Source organism: Cupressus sempervirens, chromosome 9, assembly GCF_028749045.1.
Source record: "Cupressus sempervirens isolate cs-2001-9-10 chromosome 9, ASM2874904v1, whole genome shotgun sequence".
Classification (NCBI taxonomy): Eukaryota; Viridiplantae; Streptophyta; class Pinopsida; order Cupressales; family Cupressaceae; genus Cupressus; species Cupressus sempervirens.
The window spans coordinates 354361022-354381844 of record NC_143126.1 but is presented as its reverse complement, the minus strand read 5'-3'; the positions used below and the strand labels follow the sequence as shown (position 1 = coordinate 354381844).

Here is a 20823-nt window from a genome sequence, read left to right as displayed (position 1 = left end):
TGTGCAATTTTGTTGTTAACGAGCAACTAATTCAAAATTAGTTGTGAACCATTCGGGAAAGGTTCAAAAACACTTATAATGGGTCAAACAATGGTGGGGAAGGATTTTGGCAAGTTGGAGAATAATACAATAAGGATTTTTTCAAAAATTTGTGATTCTCAATCTATACTTTTCATGCTTTTGGATTGGTAGGCAATGATTAGTCTTAGATCCTGTTAAAGCATGGAATTAACTTGCAATTGCATGAATTACAAGTCTTTGAAGTAATAAGGGAAAGGAGCGCTAATTGCTTTTCTATTGCTTGTCTAAAACCCTTACTAGCTAGAATTTGGCAACAAATCATGGATTTTAGACCTACATCCACAGTTCAAAATTTTTGACACCTGTAGGATTGCAAGGTCCAAAAATGTACTATAATGCCCTAAAGTCCTTTCTATGGCCACTCCTAAGGGCTATTTTTCATAGCAAGCCCTAGCGCCTGGCATCTCCATGTGACAGCCAATATTGAATAAACAGAGTAGAATAGGTTGAATGAAAGAAGGGGTTTGATGACTTACAAAAGGTTGATTTGTATGTACTCCAACTATTGGAAGTGTTGGCAAAATCAAACTGTATGGAGAAGCATTCTAAAACAAGGCGCTATCAACATCTTTGTGCATTAGCCTTATAGGCCTAATAGTCAACTTATTATAAGGGAAAACCTAATTAGATATAGAGACCTTGTCATAAAACTTAATGGTTTGGTGGAGAATCCAAATGGGTACTCAAATCTGAAGTTTAATTGGGAAGAACCTTTGTTGTGCAAGTGTTATAGCCTAGAAACTGAGTAAGGAGGCCTAATTGGGGCTTCATTGACCTAGTAGCCCAAATAGGTGAGATCAAGTATTTGGGTGAGGTTCAATCATTTAAACCTGTCAAGTTTGTGTTCTTTTGGCCATAGGAAGCCATTCCTCATGGTTGAAGTGATGGTGAAGAATAGAAGGGGGCAAACCCCTGAAATGTTGTTGCTTTGAATACTTGAATCTATTGGTCAAAGAGCTTGAGAGGTGGATCATTTGGATCCATGACTTGTAAAGGTTGTAGGAACATTGTATCATGTTGAACAAGTGAAGTAGAATGGTTGATAGACTCCACGAGCTTGTTAATGACTATTTTGTAGAAAATAGGTTGAGAGGCCTATTGTAAGGTGAAAGACCATCAACGCAACTTGCCTCATCAAATTGGTATCAGAGCAAGTTAATCTTTGGGAGTAGGAGAAAGTAGGGTTTTATGTCATTTCAAGAATTAGGAGAGATATCCATCATGGTGACCAATGCGGAATTTGCAAAGAAATTGCAAGAGCAAGAACCAAACAACAATTGGTTTGAAGAGGAGTTGGAAAAATTGAAGGACCAGATAAAGGCAATGGAGAAGAACTTTGTTAGAGAAGGAGATGGAGATGAACAGAAAACCCCTAGGTAAGATGATGAAGAATAGGTTCTTCTAGAATAGAGGACAATCCTTAATGTCCTTATGTCCATGGGAGTTAGGGCCATTGAAGGAAAAGCAATGGTAGCCACATTTAGTGGGATAATGGATGCATATGTTGTGATGGATTGGTAGGAAGTCCTAGAGAACTTCTTTGAATGTGAAGGCACACCTAAAGGACAATAGGTAAAGATTGCCAAATCAAAATTGAGGGGAGCAACCCTCACATGTTGGAACTTTGTCCAAACAGACAAGAAAAAGTTAGGGAAGAATGTAATTTATTCTTAGAAGGGGATAGTCTCCAAGATTAATGAGACTTATGTACCTCAGGAATATGAGGTACAACTCCGGAGATACAACTACATAGAAAAAGACAAAACCTAAGGCAAAGGAAATGGATATGAATGCATATACTGAAGAGTTTTAGAAGTTGTGTACAAGATCTAAGACTGCAGAGGAGGAATGTGTAAAGGTGGCCAGGCATATAATGGCCTTAGAATGAACATCTAGGAGGAGTTAAACCTTTCGTGCCCAAACACAGTACATAAATGTTATCAATTGGCTCTAAAGGTAGAGGAGAAACAAAGAGAAGACAATAACAAAGTAGTAAAGGAAGAGGGAAGAATAACAAAGGTAGTTTTGGTGGGAGATCAACCAAAGATCTTTTGGGGAATCCAATCAAGGAGGGCAAGCACGAGACTCCAATAGCAGAGGAGGCTATGGAGGGAGATCTAATGGTAGAGGTCAAGCAAATAGATTAGGTAAAGGATCCAGGTTTGCTAACATGAAATGCTTCAATTGTAACCAATTAGGGCAACCTTCATCTAGATGTCCAAAGAAAGCCTCAATTCCCATGGTGGTGAGAGGAGGACTACACTAGTCCAAGAAAATGCAAGAAGTGTGACTTCTCCTGAGATGAACTTGGCTTCAGAAGAAGGAGAGACCCTGATGATAAGGACACTGATCAAAGAACTAGTCAAGGTAGAGAAGACTGATCCACCTTAGAGGAGAGCATTAATCAGGATCAACTACAAAATACAAGGTAAAGTCTATAAAGTAATCATTGATTCTAGTTCTACTGATAACATAGTATCTAAGGAAGTTGCTAATAAGTTAAAACTAGAGGCTATACCTCATAATAGCCCCTATAGTCTCTTGGTTGAATAAGGAGCAACATGTAGTGGTAAACGAGCAAGCTTGGGTAGAGTTCTATATTGGGGGTTATAAAGACAAAATAATATGTGACATCTTGCCTATGGATACTTGTCATCTTCTCCTTGGCAGACCATGGCAATTTGATAGGAAGGCACAAATAAATGCGAAGAAGAACACTTATTCTTTTCAAAAAGATGAGAAAGTTTATAAAATCCAATCCTTGATTGAGGAAGAGACCAGTAAATAGTTAGCAGGAAGTGTAATGGTGGTAGGAGAAAAAGAATTTGCAAAGACTATAAAAGAAGAAGGAATAGGCTTCACTTTGGTCATGAAGCCCAAAGAAGAGAAGAAGATGAAAGTGTGTAATGTGGCCCTAAGGATGTCGGAGAATTATTAGAGAAGTATGAAGATGCTATTGTTAGGGATGTTCCTAATTCTTTACCTCATGTCAAAGAGATTTTTCACCAAAATAAGTGCAAGATCTATTGGATAAGGGTCTAATTGGAAAGAGTCTTAGCCCATGTGCAATGCCTATTGTTTTGGCACCCAAGAAGGATGGAACTTGGAAGTTGTGTATTGATTCTAGGGCAATTAATAGGATAACCATTAGATATAGGTTTCCTATCCCTAGGATGGAGGATTTGATGGATTGTTTGGGTGAGCTCACCTGTTTCTCCAAAATAGACCTTAGAGTAGATGTCATCAAATTACGATAAGAGAGGGGATGAATAGAAAACTACATTCAAGACCAATGAGGGTCTTTACGAATGGCTTGTAATTCCATTTTGATGATATATTGATGTACAATAGACGCAAGGAAGAACATCTCAAGAATTTGTAGATGGTGATCAAGAGATTGCATGAGCAAAAATTACAAATCAATTTGAATAACAGTGTGTTTATGAAGCAGAAGTTACTTTACCTAGGCTTTGTGATATCAAAAGGAAATTTGAAAATGGATCCATCAAAGGTAGAGGCTATCTTGAATTTGCCAACACCTGAGAATGCAAGAGAGGTCAGGAGTTTTCATCGCATGGCCACATTTTGCAAGTTTATTAAGAACTTTAGCCACAAATCTACTCCAATTCTTGAGATCATAAAGGGTGGTGGAAAGGTGAAGTTTGCATGGATAGAGGAAGCAGATAAAAGTTTTGAGCAGTTGAAGCAAAAGTTTGATTAGTGCCCTATTTTGGTGTTACCTGATTTTAACAAGGTTTTCACCATAGAGTGTAATGCTAGTGGATTGGCGATTGGTGCAATGTTGAGACAAGAGGGGGGAACAGTGGCTTTCTTCAATGAGAAACTCAATGAAGCAAAGGGAAAATATTCTTCCAATGACCTGGAACTGTACACTATGGTTCAAGCCCTCAAGAAATGGAGGCATTATTTGCTTCCTAAGGAATTTATTGTTTATACTGACAATCACGCTTTGAGTTTACTGAATGGATAGGAAAGGCTCAATTGCAAGCACATGAAGTGGGTAGAGAGCCTTGAAGCCTATACATTCATCATCAAACATTAGAAAGGGCAAGCCAACAAAGTGGCAGATGTGTTTAGCAAAAGGGTTCTTATAGTGCAAGAAATCCAGTTCCAGAGAATAGGTGTTAAAGATTCAAGGATGTCTATTGAGGATCCTAATTTCAAGTAGTGTAAGAAACGATAAGATAGAGCAAGGAACGAAAACAATCCAAGTAAGTTAAGTGTGAAACAATGTTACCATGAGATAAGCAAAATCCAAGAGCATACACCAAGATAGTTCAACAATGGAGACAAGGATTTATAAGGGGAAAGCAAAGAAAACCCCTTGTGAGTATTATGAATGAAGGAAAATGCCTAGAGAAGAGAGAGTGTTGGAGCAAAATAGCTCAATACAATAACATCAAAGTGATGTGTAAAAAAGAAAGAGAGAGGAGCATCTTTTTTAAAGAGATGAGAAAGGAGTTGCATGTGTTCGCATGTGTAACTCCCATTTCTATGAATGCCACATTCATAATAGGTGTGTGCAAAGTGTCACAATCCTCTTAAGGAGGATAAACTAAATTCCTTAATAAAGGAATTATAAAAATGAGTTGTCCTCACATGTGGAATAGAGGACAAATAATGACATGTCCTCCACATGTGTACAATAGGACAAACTACATTTAGGGATCCTTGGAATATCCCAATTAAATACATCCAAGGGAAGATTAACCTTTCTAACACCCCCCCTTAATCTTTACTTGGGGAGTTTACATCAAAGAGTTGTAAACCAAAATTTTTACAATGAAATTGAAATCTCTTTAGAAAGTGGTTTTGTCAAAATATCAGCCACTTGATGTTCACCTTTACAATAAAGAAGAGTAACTTGCTTGTCTTCAACTTGTTCTCGAATGAAGTGATGTTGAAGTGAAATATGTTTGGTCCTTGCATGAAAAACTGGATTCTTTGCCAAGGCAATAGCACTTTGATTGTCACAATGTAGAGGGGTAGGTGCTTGTTGAGGTAGACCCAAATCTTCAAGAAGTCTTCTAAGCCATAAGGCTTCCTTAGCTGCATTGGTACAACCTTTGTATTCAGCTTCAGTTGAGCAAAGGGAAAAACTTCAATACTTACTCCAGCAAAGCCGTCTTTTCCCTTGATGTAATTAAGAGGAGTCCAACAAGATTCATCAAGCACCTCCTTTAGTTGACCGTCTTCATGAACAGGATAAGCTGCGATGATGGCAGACATGTGGATTACTCTCTTCACAATTTTTGATTTCTTGCAATCTCTCATAATGTCCAGCGTTCCATCAACAATAGGCTGCACAATATCAACCTGATACTCCTCAACATGATATTAGAGCAGGCTTACAAAAAGATCTGATCAAATTTTAATAAGAGGTCAAGGAAACTTTCTAATGTAGTTTCTAAGAAGTCAGATAATGATCTTTTGACAAAGCTGAATTTTTTATCTACCCCAATATTTTGGCACGATACCTCATTGAATGACTACATTGGAAACCTTTGAGAGAAGAGATGATCATTGGTGATCATGATAAAGTTATTTGTGACTTCTGCAAGAAGTCGCTACCATGATTCACCAACACTTACTATCATTAGGATGCTACACAATTAAAAGAGTTAATAGTAATGTTGATTATCCCTATGGTTGAGTTCCAACTTCACTTGTTACTGCACCATTGTCATGAAGACAAAATACAGTCTGACGCCCAAACCAAATTTATCTCACACCTTACACAATCTAGTATGAGAAAATGACACAAGCATGACCCTATGTCTTCTTCCATCAGATGGGTTCTGCGTCTTTGGTTTACACCAATACATAACATATCAGTCAATCTTCAATTATCAAACACAAAGAATATTGGGTGCAGTCTTCTCAAATTCAGAACAATGTCATTTATCAGAAGGAAGATTGGGGAAAATGGTTGCAAGCAGAGCTGAGAAGGAAAGCCTCAATAAAAAGTCTTGTCAACAAAATCAATAGTGGTGAGTCTTGAAAATGTCATGTGTGACTTCACATGATGACTTAATCTATCATTTCATAAATTATAAGTTCTGAAGGCAAGCATCATAGCAAGAACTATATCACATTAGGAATTGTGAACTTGTATTGAATTAAATGCATGGATTTCTGATATCATGAAAGACTGGAGTCGTTACTTTTGAAGGAATATTGGTATGTGGAAATGAAGGGAATTGGTATTATTTTCCAAACAAACACTTTGTTATGTTACAAGTTAAAGTTCGGGCCATACATATGTCAATTGAGACAAGAGTTGGGAAGATTGGAGAAGTGGAGACCCACACTTCACAAATTCTATAATGTCATTATAATTCTGACATGTACAAGAAGTATAAAAGAAATATAGTGGCACTTCTAAATAGTGCGATAGAGACTATATTGTGATCAATTTAACAAGGGACAATTCACGAAAAGAAAGAGAGTGAAGAGTAACAACAGAGAAGAATAAGACCTATGCACCTCTGAGGTAAGTATAATTTATTGAGTTGAAGGTGTATGCGCCTCTGAGGTAAGTATGATTTATTGAGTTGAAGGTGTATGCACCTCTGAGGTAAGTATGATTTATTGAGTTGAAGGTGTATCAATATATTAATGTCTATGATAATACTAATATGGAATGAGTTCTTAATATTAGGAATATAACATAGAATGATAAGAATGTTATTTTAACAAGAATAGGATAATTGTATTTTTTGAGGAGAGGGATTATCTTACTGGTTAATTTAAATATTATCATTATTGTGTATTTACGAGAGGTGTTTAATATAATGTTATTAATAAGTTGTGAATAACTTGATAAGACCTCTTATATTAATATATAATGGATAGGGAGTGTGCACAGAGTGAGAAGTAAATCGGTCACATTAGGGCATAGGAATCTCAATATGGATTTAAGATCTGAGGGAGCCCCAAGTTGAGTGTGTCCAAACTCGAGCAGCAGTAAACCTTCCATCCATAAGGAAACTAAACATGTCCATAGTGGGTAGGGAGTGTGCACAGAGGGAGGAGTAAATCAGTCGCGTTGGGGCAAAAGAATCCCAATATGGATTTTAAGATCTGAGGGAGCCCCAAGTTGAGTGTGTCAAAACTCGAACAGCAGTAAACCTTCTATCCATAATGAAATTAACCATGTCAGGGGGAGGAGTAAATCAGTCGCATTGGGGCAAAAGAATCCCAATATGGATTTTAAGATCTGAGGGAGCCCCAAGCTGAGCGTGTCCAAACTCGAGCAGCAATAAACCTTCCATCCATAATGAAATCAAACATGTTCCTAGTGGGTAGGGAGTGTGCACAAGGGGAGGAGTAGATCGGTCGCATTGGGGCAAGAGAATCCCAATATGAATAAAAATCTGAGGGAGCCCTAAGCTAAGCATGTCCAAACTCGAGTAGCAGTAAATCTACCATCCACTATGGAATTATGCTCCCTATTATAGTACTAGCTATAGAAAGGTTGTTAAAAATATGCATCTTAAAGAACTTTTATTTTCGAGTTGTTAAAAATATGCATCTTAAAGAACTTTTATTTTCGAGACAAGGGAAAGGAGCACGACATTCACAATCGAAGTGGTAAAACATTTCCTCAACTTTTCTTATTTCAAATTGTAAGTAGGATTCTAACCACGTATATTATGTGTCTACATCATGTCTTCATGCATTAATATGTTTGCTTCGTGTCTTCTTTGTGTCTTCTTGCATTTATGTGTCTACCTCGCGTTTGCATTCCATCTTCCTACATTAATGTGTCTACTTTGTGTCTTCATTCATATGTTCTTTCATTGATTACTAATATGCAAACTTTGCAAGTGTTTTATACATATGTAGGGAAGGAAGGAGTTTGAGCTATAGATCATTTAGGGTCATATTTATTGCTTGAGGACAAGCAAAATCGAGAGGGGCGGACTTGTCATGTCCCCATTTTAACAAGACCTTAATAAATATTAATAATATAATTATAATTATAATCAATTATAGATAATTAATATATACTATTCTATATAAGTCCCATAATACATATTATAATAAATATAAATAATAAATAACTATAAATATCAACTATTTTAATACTATTATGTATTCAATTAATAAAATAAATAATATTTATATCACTATTAAGAATGATAAAATCATTAATATAGATATAATATATGTAATATATAATTAACTTATATAATATAATCTATATATTGATATAATATATATTATTGTTAATTTAATAATTAATATAATTTTTTATATTATGGAAAGATGCGACTCTTACTATTGAATATATATATATATATATATATATATATATATATATACACACACACAGAGAGAGAGAGAGAGAGAGAGAGAGAGAGAGAGAGAGTAAAAACTTGAAAAAGGGACTATCTTGGGGGAAAAAAAAAAAGAAAAATACATGCAAAGTTAGGTTTATAAACTAATGTTCAGATAAGGGACATTACAATTGTGGGGAAGGATTTTGGCAAGTTGGAGAATAATACAATAAGGATTTTTGCAGAAATTTGTGATTCTCAGTCTGTACTTTCATGTTTTTGTATTGGTTGGCAACTATTAATCCTAGATCCTGTTAAAGTATTGAATTAACTTGCAATTGCATGAATTTTCAGTCTATAAAGTAATAAGGGAAAGGAGTAATAAGGGAAAGGAGCAATAAGCATTTTTTTATCAAACAAATCATGGATTTTGGACCTACACCTACGGTTCAAAAACTTTGAAGCCTAGGGGATTGCAAGGTCCAAACGTGTACTATAATGACTTGAAATCCTTTTTGTTGCCACTCTTAATGGCTATATTTGATAGCAAGCCCTAGCACCTAGCATCTCAATATAATAGGCAAATTTGAACAGAGTAGAATATATTGAATGAAAGAAAGAAGTGAGGGATTTGAACACTTACAAAAGATTGATTGGTATGTACTCCAACTATTGGAAGTGTTGGCAAGATCAAACTGTATGGAGAAGCATTCTAAACCAAGGGGCTATCAGCATCTCTATGTATTAGCCTTATAGACCTAATAATCATCTTATAAGGGCAACCCTAATCAGATGCAAAGACCTCATCATGACACTTAGGTTCTGTCTGGCTGCAGGAATAGGAATTATTATTCTGGAATAGTTATTCTAGAATAGAAAATAGGAATATGAATTCCTATTCTCTATTTGGTTAGACAAAATTGAAATTAGAGTTTGAATAGCAAACAAATAATGTCGATAGAGTGATCTAAAACCATACAATCACATTTTGAGATTTTTTCACGATTTCATTGCGTATGAGTCCAAGAGTATCCATGAAGGGGAAAAGGCAGGGGATGTTCAAATTCCTCATGATTTCCCTCGTTAGCGAGGTCATAAAATGCTTCATATCCCTACACGGACTTGAGCTTTTAGCATGCGATCTCAGTATTCAAAATGATGCCTCTGATCCAGTAATGATATGCGCAAGAGCAACACCACTTTTCAAAATTGGCCATTTTCCATGACTATGGGGCTCTCAGTGGTTGTGCTCATGGCCATGGACTTGAAATTTTCATCAAATATGAAAAAGTAAAATTGGAATAGGAATACGTATTCTGATTCCACCTATTTAGGTGGAGTTGCAAAAGCTCATTTTAGGCCAAAATGGGAATACGTATTCCTATGCTGAATTCTGATTTGGTGCACCCAAACTGAGGATTAGAAATTTTAAGAATTAACATATGCCTATTCCAATCTAATTCTCGCTGCCAAACAGGCCCTTACTGGTTTGGTGGAGAATCCAAATGGGTGCTCAGATTTGAAGTTTGTTTGGGAAGAACCTTTGTTGTGTAACATAGTTACCGGGTACTACTGTTTAGGACCGAGTACTGGTACTAGTACAGTTTTGGTACCAGTTCTTCTAGGGCACTTCATGGGTTCTCTATGGGTCCTTCATAGAAGAACACACAACGAACATGGGCACCCAGCAAGTACCCCAAGGCAGTAGGTCAGTTTATGTATGTATTTGTTATTTGTTTATCAGCATGCTCCTTGTATCAACTTTAGATAGTGTCTTGCAACAGCTTGCTAATATTATTCAAGTTAAAATTGGTCTATGTAATGCCCTTAGTTTATGACAGTAGTGAACAACAACCTACTTCAATTCATTTGAAGGTCAGGGATTGATTTTTTTATTTGAAGATCTGAGTATATTATTGTTGATAGATTTGTATAGCCCAGCCAATAGTTATGTTTGTTGATCATGTTCTGATTGATGTCAATTTGTAATGCATGTAATCTGAAACTATATTAGTAATACAATTATTTATAAGTTTATTGGCCAATATGGATTTAGGAGTATAACTCTTATTTTCGTATTTGTAATTTTAATGTTTGAACATAAATACATACATATATGGACAAACCTAAATCTGCAAGGGGGGGAAAAATTGTCGTACCCACATACCCGAACCCCATATCTGTACCTGAACCAAAACACGAATCAGCAACTTAGTTGTGTAAGTGTTATAGCTCGGAAACTAAATAAGGAGGCCTAACTGGTGCTCATTGACCTAGTAGCCCAAATAGGTGAGATTGAGTATTTGGGAGAGATTGAATCCTTGAAATCTGTCAAGTTTGTGTTTTTTAAACCATAGCAAGCCAATCTATATGGTCGAAGTGATGGTGAAGAGTGGAAGTGGGAAAAATCCTAAAATGTTGTTGTTTTGAAGGCTTGAATCCATTGATCAAAGAGCTTTAGAGGTGGATCATTTGGATCCATGACTTGTGAAGGTTGTAGGAACATTGTAACATGTTGAACAAGTGAAGTCGAAGGGTTGATAGACTCCATAGGCTTGTTAGTGACCCTTATGTAGAAAATAGGCTTAGAGGCCTATTATAAGGTGAATGACCATCAACGCAACTTGCCTCCTCATCAAAATGCATATGAGAAATCTGCAAAAAAAAAAGTAAAGATCAAGATATGGCTACAAAAGAAAGTCTTGTTGCAATCTTGGAGTGAGAAATGACAGAGGTTGAGGCTTATCCAAAAGAGGAAGAAGTTCTTGCAGCAGCAACAAAGATTCCAACCATAAAGGTTGAAGCTCCTAAAGCAACAGTGGATAGTCCAAGTGACGAAGACGAAATCAACATTTAAACGGTTCAAGGGAAAGATCAACTAATGATATAGGAAGACCATAATATACCTATTCCAAAATGGTTAAAGCAGTAAATTAAGAAAAGTTAAGATAAAGAAGCTGACCTAGCAATTGAATTGGAAGAAATTTTGCACTGAGCCAAACAATTTGAAGAAAAGGGAAAAGCTAAAAGGTCGACTAAGGTTGTAAGGGGCGAATCACGATCTAGGATTTTGCAAATTGCAACTCCTACGGTTGATAAGACCAAGGATCAAACCAGTCCAGATGAGTACCATGTCACAAAAAATCAATCTTGGTCATGCCTCCCATGAACAAATAAAAGAGGACTTTGATGATTCCACTTGAGCTTTGAAAGAAAGGATGAAAAAGCTAGAAGATGACCTTAAGTCAATTCATAAAAAATTTGCCTCGTCCAGTGAGAGAAGATTCGTCTTTTGTACCACCTATAGGTTTGATAGGATTAAGCAGACTGCCCAAGGTGCAAAGGTTTGGGTGGAAGGAATTCAAGAAGAAGCCCTCAAGGATGCAAAAGAATTGGTGCAAGTTCATGGTAGGGCATTAGCTGCACTCTTTGGCATCCAATGCATGGATGAATCATTGGAAGATGAGCACATTTGCCAGGATGAAGTGATCTCTAATATATAGAATATGATGGAGACCCCCAAGCAGGCATTGATCGATGGTTGTGTTATCAGTGAAAGGGATGTCTATGAATTCCTCTAGTGGTCAATGCAATGATCATGGCCAAGGAAACATTTGAGAGCTTCACCAAGGAATCTTCTCGATGGAGAAAGGTAGGTAACAACATCATGCAAGGGGTCTCCAATACAATTGCATCCTTGTTGTCACAAAGATTGGTAGAGAATGAAATAACGGTGGACAACTTGAAAGGCAAGTTGGAGTTCTTTCAACTATATGTTTTAAAGAGAGATGATTTTGAGAACTTCTCCATCTTCTCAAATACCATGCACACCACTCGAAACTTGTTACCGGATTGGGAGGAAAGTTTAGGAAAGGCTGAACGGGCAGTTACAATTCTAATGTTCAAGCAGGAATCGTCACCAAGCATTAGCACAGAAGAGTTACAAACAGTGTTGGATCGATTCCATGCCTTTATGCATCGGAGTCAAGGATAGATGCATTTAATGCATAGAGTGTGTGTACGTAGCGGTCATTTATTGCATTTCACTCTCCTCTTGAGCGAGAATGCATAGTAGGCATTTATTTCGCATTTCAAAAAATGGATTCCATCTAGCATTAATGTAAATTCCTTTTCTTTGCCCTAACCCTAATCAAGGCTGATGTGGCACAATCTGGGTCATCAGTTATTTTCATCCAGGCCACCCATTGTATTCATGGACCTATATAAAGGCCTCACTTCTCATTTGTAAGGGAGGATTTCTAAGATTGGTGTTATGAGTTATTGAGACAATAAAGTTTTCATTGAAGTTTGGTGAATACTTGATGTGTTTTAGTGCTTGCTTGTTCTCTTAATTCCCTCATTTAGACTAACTTTAGTGAAGTGATTGCAATGGAGAACATGATGGTGTTTTGATGAATTCTTTTGGTTCATACTTTTGATATTTTAGTGATTGTAAATCGTTGTGCAAAGTTAGTTTGAACCCCTTTCATGTGTATGTTCAACTTCATACATTGGTCTCCATGATGGTGCATGTGGTGATATGAAAATCTTTGGCATAACCCTTGAAGATTACACAAGTTCAAGTGTAATTGCAGTATAACTTGACAAAGCAAAGCTTGTTAATTGAAAATTTTGTCCACTAGAGTATCATTTGTTGTTGTCACTACCCTTAGGATTAGAGTAGAATCTCTGAACCCTATCTCCTTTCATTTCTGATATTCTGTAAAAATCCCAAAAAAGTACATTGCAAACCATTTTGATAGCTCCCACATCTACCATGACTTGAAATGAACCTAAGCAAATACACATAAGCCCCCTTGTAATCATCAACAAATCACACCAACTGCCAAGCTTATCCACAGTCAAGACATAACATAGAAGGAACCTTGGAGTCATTGTATGATCTTGCAATCTTAGCATACAAAAGACTTTGTTCAAGGGGGGATAAAATATCTCAGTATTTTGTTCTACTATTTGGTGGGTCATAAAACATGCATCACTAGGTCCACCAATGAATAATTGTGAGGGAAAGAAAGGTTGGACAAAAATGTCAATCAATAGAAGGAAATGCTTGTTAGTATCAAGTTGGATATGCAAACTATAATGTAATCATATCCTCACATTATTCAACAGTTGATTATAAATATACATATTGCAGGTGTGATGGTTAGAAAGGCATAATATTGATGCCAAACATTACATAAGGCATAGTTTGCTACTTCTAAGAGTACTCTTTGAGTTTCCTAATACTCAACATATTTATTGTTGGGTGAGTTTTCACAAATTTAACTATAAACCATGTATTTTCTCTTTTGAGTCAATTTTTAATTTATTATATTTTTTATTTGAATTTTGCAAAAGTAGTATGTTTCTTAAAGAGATTTTAAGTTAAAGTACTTTCTAAGTTGTTGAGTATTATTGAGTTTTTGCCAAGTTGAAAATTTGGGACTTCCCAAGTACTCTTTAAGTCCAAGTCTACAAACTATGCATAAAGGTATGAAGGCCATCACAAAAATTTACGATAGATCACATCATCTTTTCAGACAAGTTTATGCAAGTCTAGAATAATGGTTGCCTCCCCTTCATAATGGCACAAACTATGTGACTTGATCAAAATCAAAGGTTTCCTTAAGGAAGTTTGTAATGATGCATTTCTGACCTTGTTCATAAGCCCAGGTTGAGGATTGGAAGGAGACCTATCAGCTATCTTGTGTTGATGTTTGTAGCTGCAGGAGATATCTTAATTACCTGCATGGTGCTCTTTCATATACTCGTGTTTGGAAATATGAGGAGACATGTGTTTGGAAAATATGAAGAGTGGTGCATTTGGAAAAAGAAAACTTCTAGTTATGATATGAAGAGCCTTTCATTTTAAGATACATATCACTGCTTTGTATGATGAGTTTATTATTCAGTTGAAGCCTTGTACCCAAAACTTGATTATTTAATAGAAGAGATATATTTTCAGTATGGCTGGTTTTTTCCCTCAAGTCAGAGGGTTTTCCCACAATAAATTGGTGTGTCTATCTGTATCTTACTGTTCTTTATTTTATTTATTTCTATTTATCTTTACTTATGGGCAAAACATTAGCATGGCATCAGAGCTGGTTGGATAACAGCAATAAGGGAGTTTCTCTCGTTTATCAGTTCGAGTATCAATTGCAGATTGTAATGAGTATTTTTGTAGGCAACCTATATATGTTAGTTCATTATGATGAGTATTCTTTTGTGTTTAGATATCATTGTCTGGGTAGAATAATGCCATCTATAAATGCTCTGAAATTCCAGATTGGTGATTCAATTTGTGTAGTCATTTAGGAGCTGCTTGGCCTCTTTTTTTAGGAAGCTATTTTCTAATTTCTTCTGAGCTATGTGTTTCCTGGTGTTGGCGTGAATTCCTACTCTTTGCCCTACCTTTCATCTGCTGGATGTGTTTAGCAAACATATAATTGGCAGATAGAGGGACTTTGAACCTGGATGTTAGATATTCTGACTAATTGGGTTGTTGTGTATCATTTTGGCAAACTCTTATAGTATTTCCAGCTAAGTACAACAAGTTTGAGTGTTTTGTTCATACTTTTTTCACAGCTGTATTAAAAGCAATTGCACAAGACTTTAAAGAGTCCACTTCCATAAGCTGAACAAATTGAGAATCTGAAGAGCCTTCTGTATGAAGATGAATGATTCAAGAATACAGAAGAGTCAGGGCAGTTTATTCTTGTGTGTCGGCATCCTAAATAATGAAAAGCCTTCTCCTATTTTCTGGTAACCAATTCAAAGTCTCACAGCAGAGATATGTGTATTGACCACCATAGATGATGGATATTTTTCCTTTTTGGAAGTTTTCTTGGTTGTCTTCTCAGTATCTATAATATTGCGCATTCTTGGTGATGTGATTGTGGTTGTCCTGGTTGCCAAACAGTGTGAAGTTCAGCATATAAGAAACTATATTCATTGTTGCTAATTTTGTGAAGTCATATTGATACGACTCATGCTGGAGAATATCGGAATATCTGCACAAGCCTTGGCAGTCTTTCTACAAAATTCTTAATTAATGTATAGCTTGCTTACAATGCTTGAACTGACACCCAGAACCTATCAATGGTAGCTCCTCGCACAGCATATAGCCAAGAAACTAGAATGGGAAATTATTTGTTATGAAGGACACAGTTGCATTGATCACAGTGCTGTCCAATACTGGCAGTATTATCTATCAGCACAAAATGCAATTTTTTGCTAATGTTTGTCAATTTGGAAATAATATAGATCTGCAGACTGTTTTCTTTGTTTGCAATTATGGTTCTGTTGTTGTTTTGAAACAATGTGCTATTCCATAATGAGTCCTAATTTGTCTTAACCATGGTTGTTTTATAATGTGCAATCCCTTGTTAATGAGTTCTTCTCAAAGAGGGAAAAGTTTGAGGTGCAATCCCTTGTTAATGAGTTATTCTTCATGGGTGAGAAGTCCGAGGTGCAATCCCTTGTTAATGCATTCTTCTCTGCGAGAAGTTTGAGGTGAAATCTCTTGTTCCACCCTCTAGGAGTAGCCATGGTGGATCCATCCTCTGGGAGTAGCCATGGTGGATGTCATGTGAGGGATTCCATGACTTAATTCTTGTCTTCCTTCACCCTCTAGGATTAGCCATGATGAACATCATGCTAAGATGACAATATCATGTTGAGAAAATCTATGATAAAGTTTTGTTGTTAACACACATGGGTCTATTGTGTTTGTCATGATGACATGAAATCTGCAAATAATATCTCCTTTGCTAAGAGGGAATGTTGATTTTTGTAGCTGCAGAAGATCTCTTGATTATCTGCATGGTGCTCTTTCATATACTCAAATTTGGAAATATGAAGAGAAGTGCATTTGGATATATGAAGAGTCATGCATTTGGAAAATGAAAAATCTTTCGGTTATGATATGAAGAGACCATTTCAAGAAATATATCATTGCTTTGTACAATGAGTTTATTATTCAATTGAAAGCCTTGTTCTCGGACCTCGATTATTTAATAAAAGAGATTTATTTTAGGTGTGGCTGGATTTTCCCCCTCAAGTTGGAGGGTTTTACAAAGATAAATTGTTGTGTAGTATTTTTTATTTTGTTTATTGCTATTTATCTTTATTTCTAGGCAAAACATTAACATCTTGGTTGTGAGAGGCTCCTTGATTTCTTGTTCAATTTATGCACAAGTCTATATCACTCATGAAAAAGAAATTAATAAGCAACTGTTATATAAGTATTACAGCGACGGTTTCTTTTAATAAGCATAGGAGCAGCAATGAGAGTGGAGCAATAAAGTATTAAAACATTAAGGTGATGCTTTGATTTATAAGTGGGCCTTATCAATACATAGCACATGGAGTGTGAAAATGTTTCATGAATAGAATTTATTGTGTTACGGAAACCAGCAATTTTGATTCTATTTTGAATTGTTTTGATAAACAAGAACAGTGATTGGTTGGTCAAAAGCCAAGTCAGCAAATTGAGAAGCAAGCCTGATGAAGAAAGCAACCATTCATGATTAAGTTAAGACATGATTTGAAAAGGAGGCAAAAAGCTATTTTATTAAATAAGTGCATTTTAATAAAAGATGTGCAATTTGAAAGAAACAATGAAGAATTGCATAAAGCAACTTCGTTAATATCGGTAAATAAAGATAATGGTACATGTTTGGGCAGCGGTTAACATGTTTGAATACTTAGCCAACAGGGGATAGCGATCACAAGGGAGGGTTTTCATTAAGATAACGATTGTTAATAAAGCTCATAAACCAACCATTAAACAGAGATTTGTTTAAAATGACAAATAATAATATGAGTCAACTTGATCATGGCACCTAATAGTAGTTAAGATACAGAACAGCAATGTCTACTACAACAGTAATTAGAAATGAAAGGGTGTGATGCTATATAAACAAGCAGTTGGTTAAAGGAAGCAATAAAAGAAAATATTGTTAAGGGTTATATAAATAAATGATAAATCTGTTTTTCATAGGATGACTCTTTGAAAAGAGTCCACAACTCTTATGAAAGGGTACGCTTAAGATATAAATGATATAGGAAAACCATTTGAGAAGTGTGTGTATTGAAAATTTATGAAAATACGAGTGTATTTTTGGATATATATAAATTCAAAAGAAAGTAAATCATAAGATGTGAAATCAAAAGAATGTATGTGGAATTAAAGAAGGTCTATGAGCAGAGTCAGAGAAATACTCTTGTGAAGAACCCAAAAAGCATACATCCTTAGATAACCAAACAAATTGTTCGTTGCAAGATAAAGTCATGCCAAAAGAGAAATTGTTTCTTGGTTTAATTTTCCTTAGTTTATTTTTAAGGATGAGAGAAAACTTGTCTTAAACTACAAACCCTGCAAATTTTCAATGCCTCGGTTGAGTTGTCAACTTGTCTCTGATCATTTTGATCAGCCGATCCTTGATCGTGTTTATGTAATCTCATTGAATGAATAAAGATTCAATTTGTGTGGTACTGTTGTGTAACTTTCGTGTTTTTCTAATTTCATCACACGGGTCCTAACTGCAACCAAAACAAAACATATTATTCCGCTTGATTACAGGTTTTGTCCGTACTTTTATGTACCACCCAGGAATTCGATAAAGTTTCTCAAGGACGGAGACATAGAGTTCGTAAGTGCCATTGTTGGATCAACGCCACTTATAATTTCAGGGGAACACGAAAGTATAGGGCCATGAATCCCCGGATTAAGGCTGCCTTTGTAGATTCAACCCCTGGCAAGGCACAGTTCGTCATTGAGTTTGTTTAAGTCTAATTCTAGCAGACCTGATAGTAAATTCTTGAATCACATAACAGAGGCGTAGTATATCCAAATTTATACTCAGCCAATTTTTCAGGTAAAATTGAAAGGTACCTCTTTACTGTATTTATTAGCGTGATACTTAATGTAGAGTTTGTTTATTCGTCTACTGAACTTTCATTAATGCTAGACGGACGGGTGAAGCCAGAATATTAGAAGAAGTGCGACTCCGATCGCTGATCGTCGTTGTATCAAATTAATTCCAGATAAAGAGAAAGAAAGTGAGTGTACCTTGTATTTCTAATCACAAACAGAAGCAGAAAAAGAAAAGGATAGTAGGCGCACCTCGTTTAGAAGGGGGAAGGACAAAGCGAGGAAGGCGGGGCTGTGGCCGTGGCTGTGGCTGTGGAGCTTTTCTTGTGCTCTTCCCCTTTGTCTTTGTGAGCTCCTGCACAAGGGGAACATGTACCAGGACTAACTTCCACGCGCCAATCCATCCTACAATATACACAGGAAAATTTATTGGCTACTCTGTCATTGCTGAGGGAAGGGAAAGGGGGAAAGATTGAAACCTAAGATAATGAGGGAGATAACCAACAGCACTGCACATGTGGGACGAAGCACAAACATCACCATAATACCGCACTCCATCGCCAAAAACTCTGAAATTTAATAATTCTATACACGCTGGGAGAGCCTTTTTCTTTATAAGTGCAGGATCGGAATAGCAGGTAACGTACAGTAACGGGAGCATAACTGTCTCAATTGCCTCTCCATCCAAGTTTCCAATTTTTCATTTCTTCCGACATCCAACTTTATTTACTTTATTTACTTGTAATAGGCAGTATAGTATATTGTATGTATCTGTATAAGGATGGTGTATAAGGATGGTGCGAGTTTGTTAGTTGATGTGTTAATTTTTGACAACCATCTATATGTCAAAAAATTTAATCTTATTATAAATAGAATATATTTATAGAAATAATTTATCTATAACAAATATTTGTTAAAATTATAATAATTAGAATTATAAATCATCAATGTTTTTAAAAATTAAAATTAAAAGCTTAAATTAGTAAACAAGATAAATAGAGATACAATATAAATAGTTTTTAGTGTAGTAAATTAAATTTTAATCATATTGTAGTATCTATCAACATTTCTTTAGATAGATTTATTTAAGATATTTATATTAGTAGTAATATTTACTTGTATACGGGTCCTGCAGCATGACAGTTATGTCAGGAGCCTCAATAGTAAGAGGTATTTGGTTTGATTCCTGGTGGTTTGCCTGTTTCATGCGTTATCTGAGGGTGTTGATCTCTGTGTTTCCTTCCGTTGACGATGTCAGTTGGTGTGCTTTGACAGGTGTACCCATTGTTTGTGCATTGGTGGCCTCGTCCTTGTGTGGTGGACCCATTGCCTACCTGTCCACCTGTGTGATTCTTGGAGGTGTTGCCTTTGTCTGCCATCCGAACTGCTTCATTGGGATGTTTTGCACACTTTTGTGCCTTGCTAAGATGGAGTATTGGTCATTAGTGTTGGGAGATATAAGGTGGTGGCAGTTCATTGCCTTGGAGTGATAAGGAGAAGCTATGGAGAGATAAGGATTAGAGTGATAAGGGATTGTTGACTAACTACAAGAAATTTCTCGATAAGATGTGATGTGTTGTGTGGTATATACAATGTAATGAGGTGTTAATGTCTAATCATTGGATTATAAAATTGCAATGTTCTACCAAGGGGATGGGGTCCCCCAGATTGATCCCAACGCTTCAATAAATAATAATGTTACCAATAAAAAAAAATTCACTTGTATACAATTACTTATTATAATCAATTTTTTTTTCTAATTGATATGTTTTTAAAATTATTAGATTTATTTATGAATTTTATATATTATATAAACTATTTATCTCAAATATGATTGGTTTTTGTTCTCGTGATCGCATTCTAAAAATTATCTAAATATTGATAAGATTATATTGAAAATAATATTTTAAAAAAAAAATTTAAATGACATTAATTAATTTAACAATTGACATTATTATAGTTTAATTATTTTTTATTATTATTTGATCATAATATATTTTGATGTTACACCTAAATTATTACTTATCCTTTTATAATATATAATAATTTGTTATTTTTATCTATGAAATATATATTATAAAACTTTTTAAATTATTTTTCTATTTTCATAGTCCTATTTATTCGCATTAATATTGTTGGGAGGTTGGTGCCTCCATCCCCTCTAGGTAAAGGTATTGTTCAACATAGAATGATGGATTTGTGACATTTTCTTAACCATAGATCCTTGTCTCTAGTTGTTGTGACATTCATTAACAGCTCAAGCTTTTGGTGTAACAAACATGGTGATTCCAAGAAGTGGTATCAGAGCGTTGGTTTATGGGTTCAAATCTTTTGGGTCGTGCTGAGGGGGGGATTGTTGGGGGGTTGGTACCTCTATCCCCTATATGTGGAGGTATTGTTCAACATAGACCGATTGATTTCTAACATGTGCTTAACCGCCTCCCATAGATCCTTGTCTCTAGCTATTGTGATGTTCATTGACAGCTTGAGTTGTTGGTGTAACGACAATGATGATTCCAACAAATATATTATTTCTTAGATATAGTTAATAATATTCTCTTA

At 35.7% G+C, this 20823-nt stretch overlaps 1 protein-coding gene and 1 long non-coding RNA gene across 2 annotated transcripts in view; one reads left to right on the top strand and one right to left on the bottom strand.

The window, feature by feature from the left end:
• The window catches only part of LOC149538763 (uncharacterized), a 64206-nt gene extending 49854 nt beyond the window's left edge, over positions 1-14352 (top strand). The window contains exon 2 of the long non-coding RNA XR_016356102.1: positions 14061-14352. This is a non-coding gene — a long non-coding RNA (uncharacterized LOC149538763). The remainder of the gene's footprint in view (positions 1-14060) is intronic.
• Positions 1-18965, bottom strand: part of LOC149538762 (uncharacterized) — a 67206-nt gene extending 48241 nt beyond the window's left edge. Inside the window, exons 1-2 of the mRNA XM_089800085.1 lie at positions 18741-18965; positions 18514-18666 (exon numbers count right to left, since the gene is read on the bottom strand). Of these exons, the coding sequence (XP_089656211.1) occupies positions 18514-18666; positions 18741-18819 (232 nt within the window). The 5' untranslated portion in view covers positions 18820-18965. The remainder of the gene's footprint in view (positions 1-18513; positions 18667-18740) is intronic.
• Positions 18966-20823: the final 1858 nt, after the last annotated feature.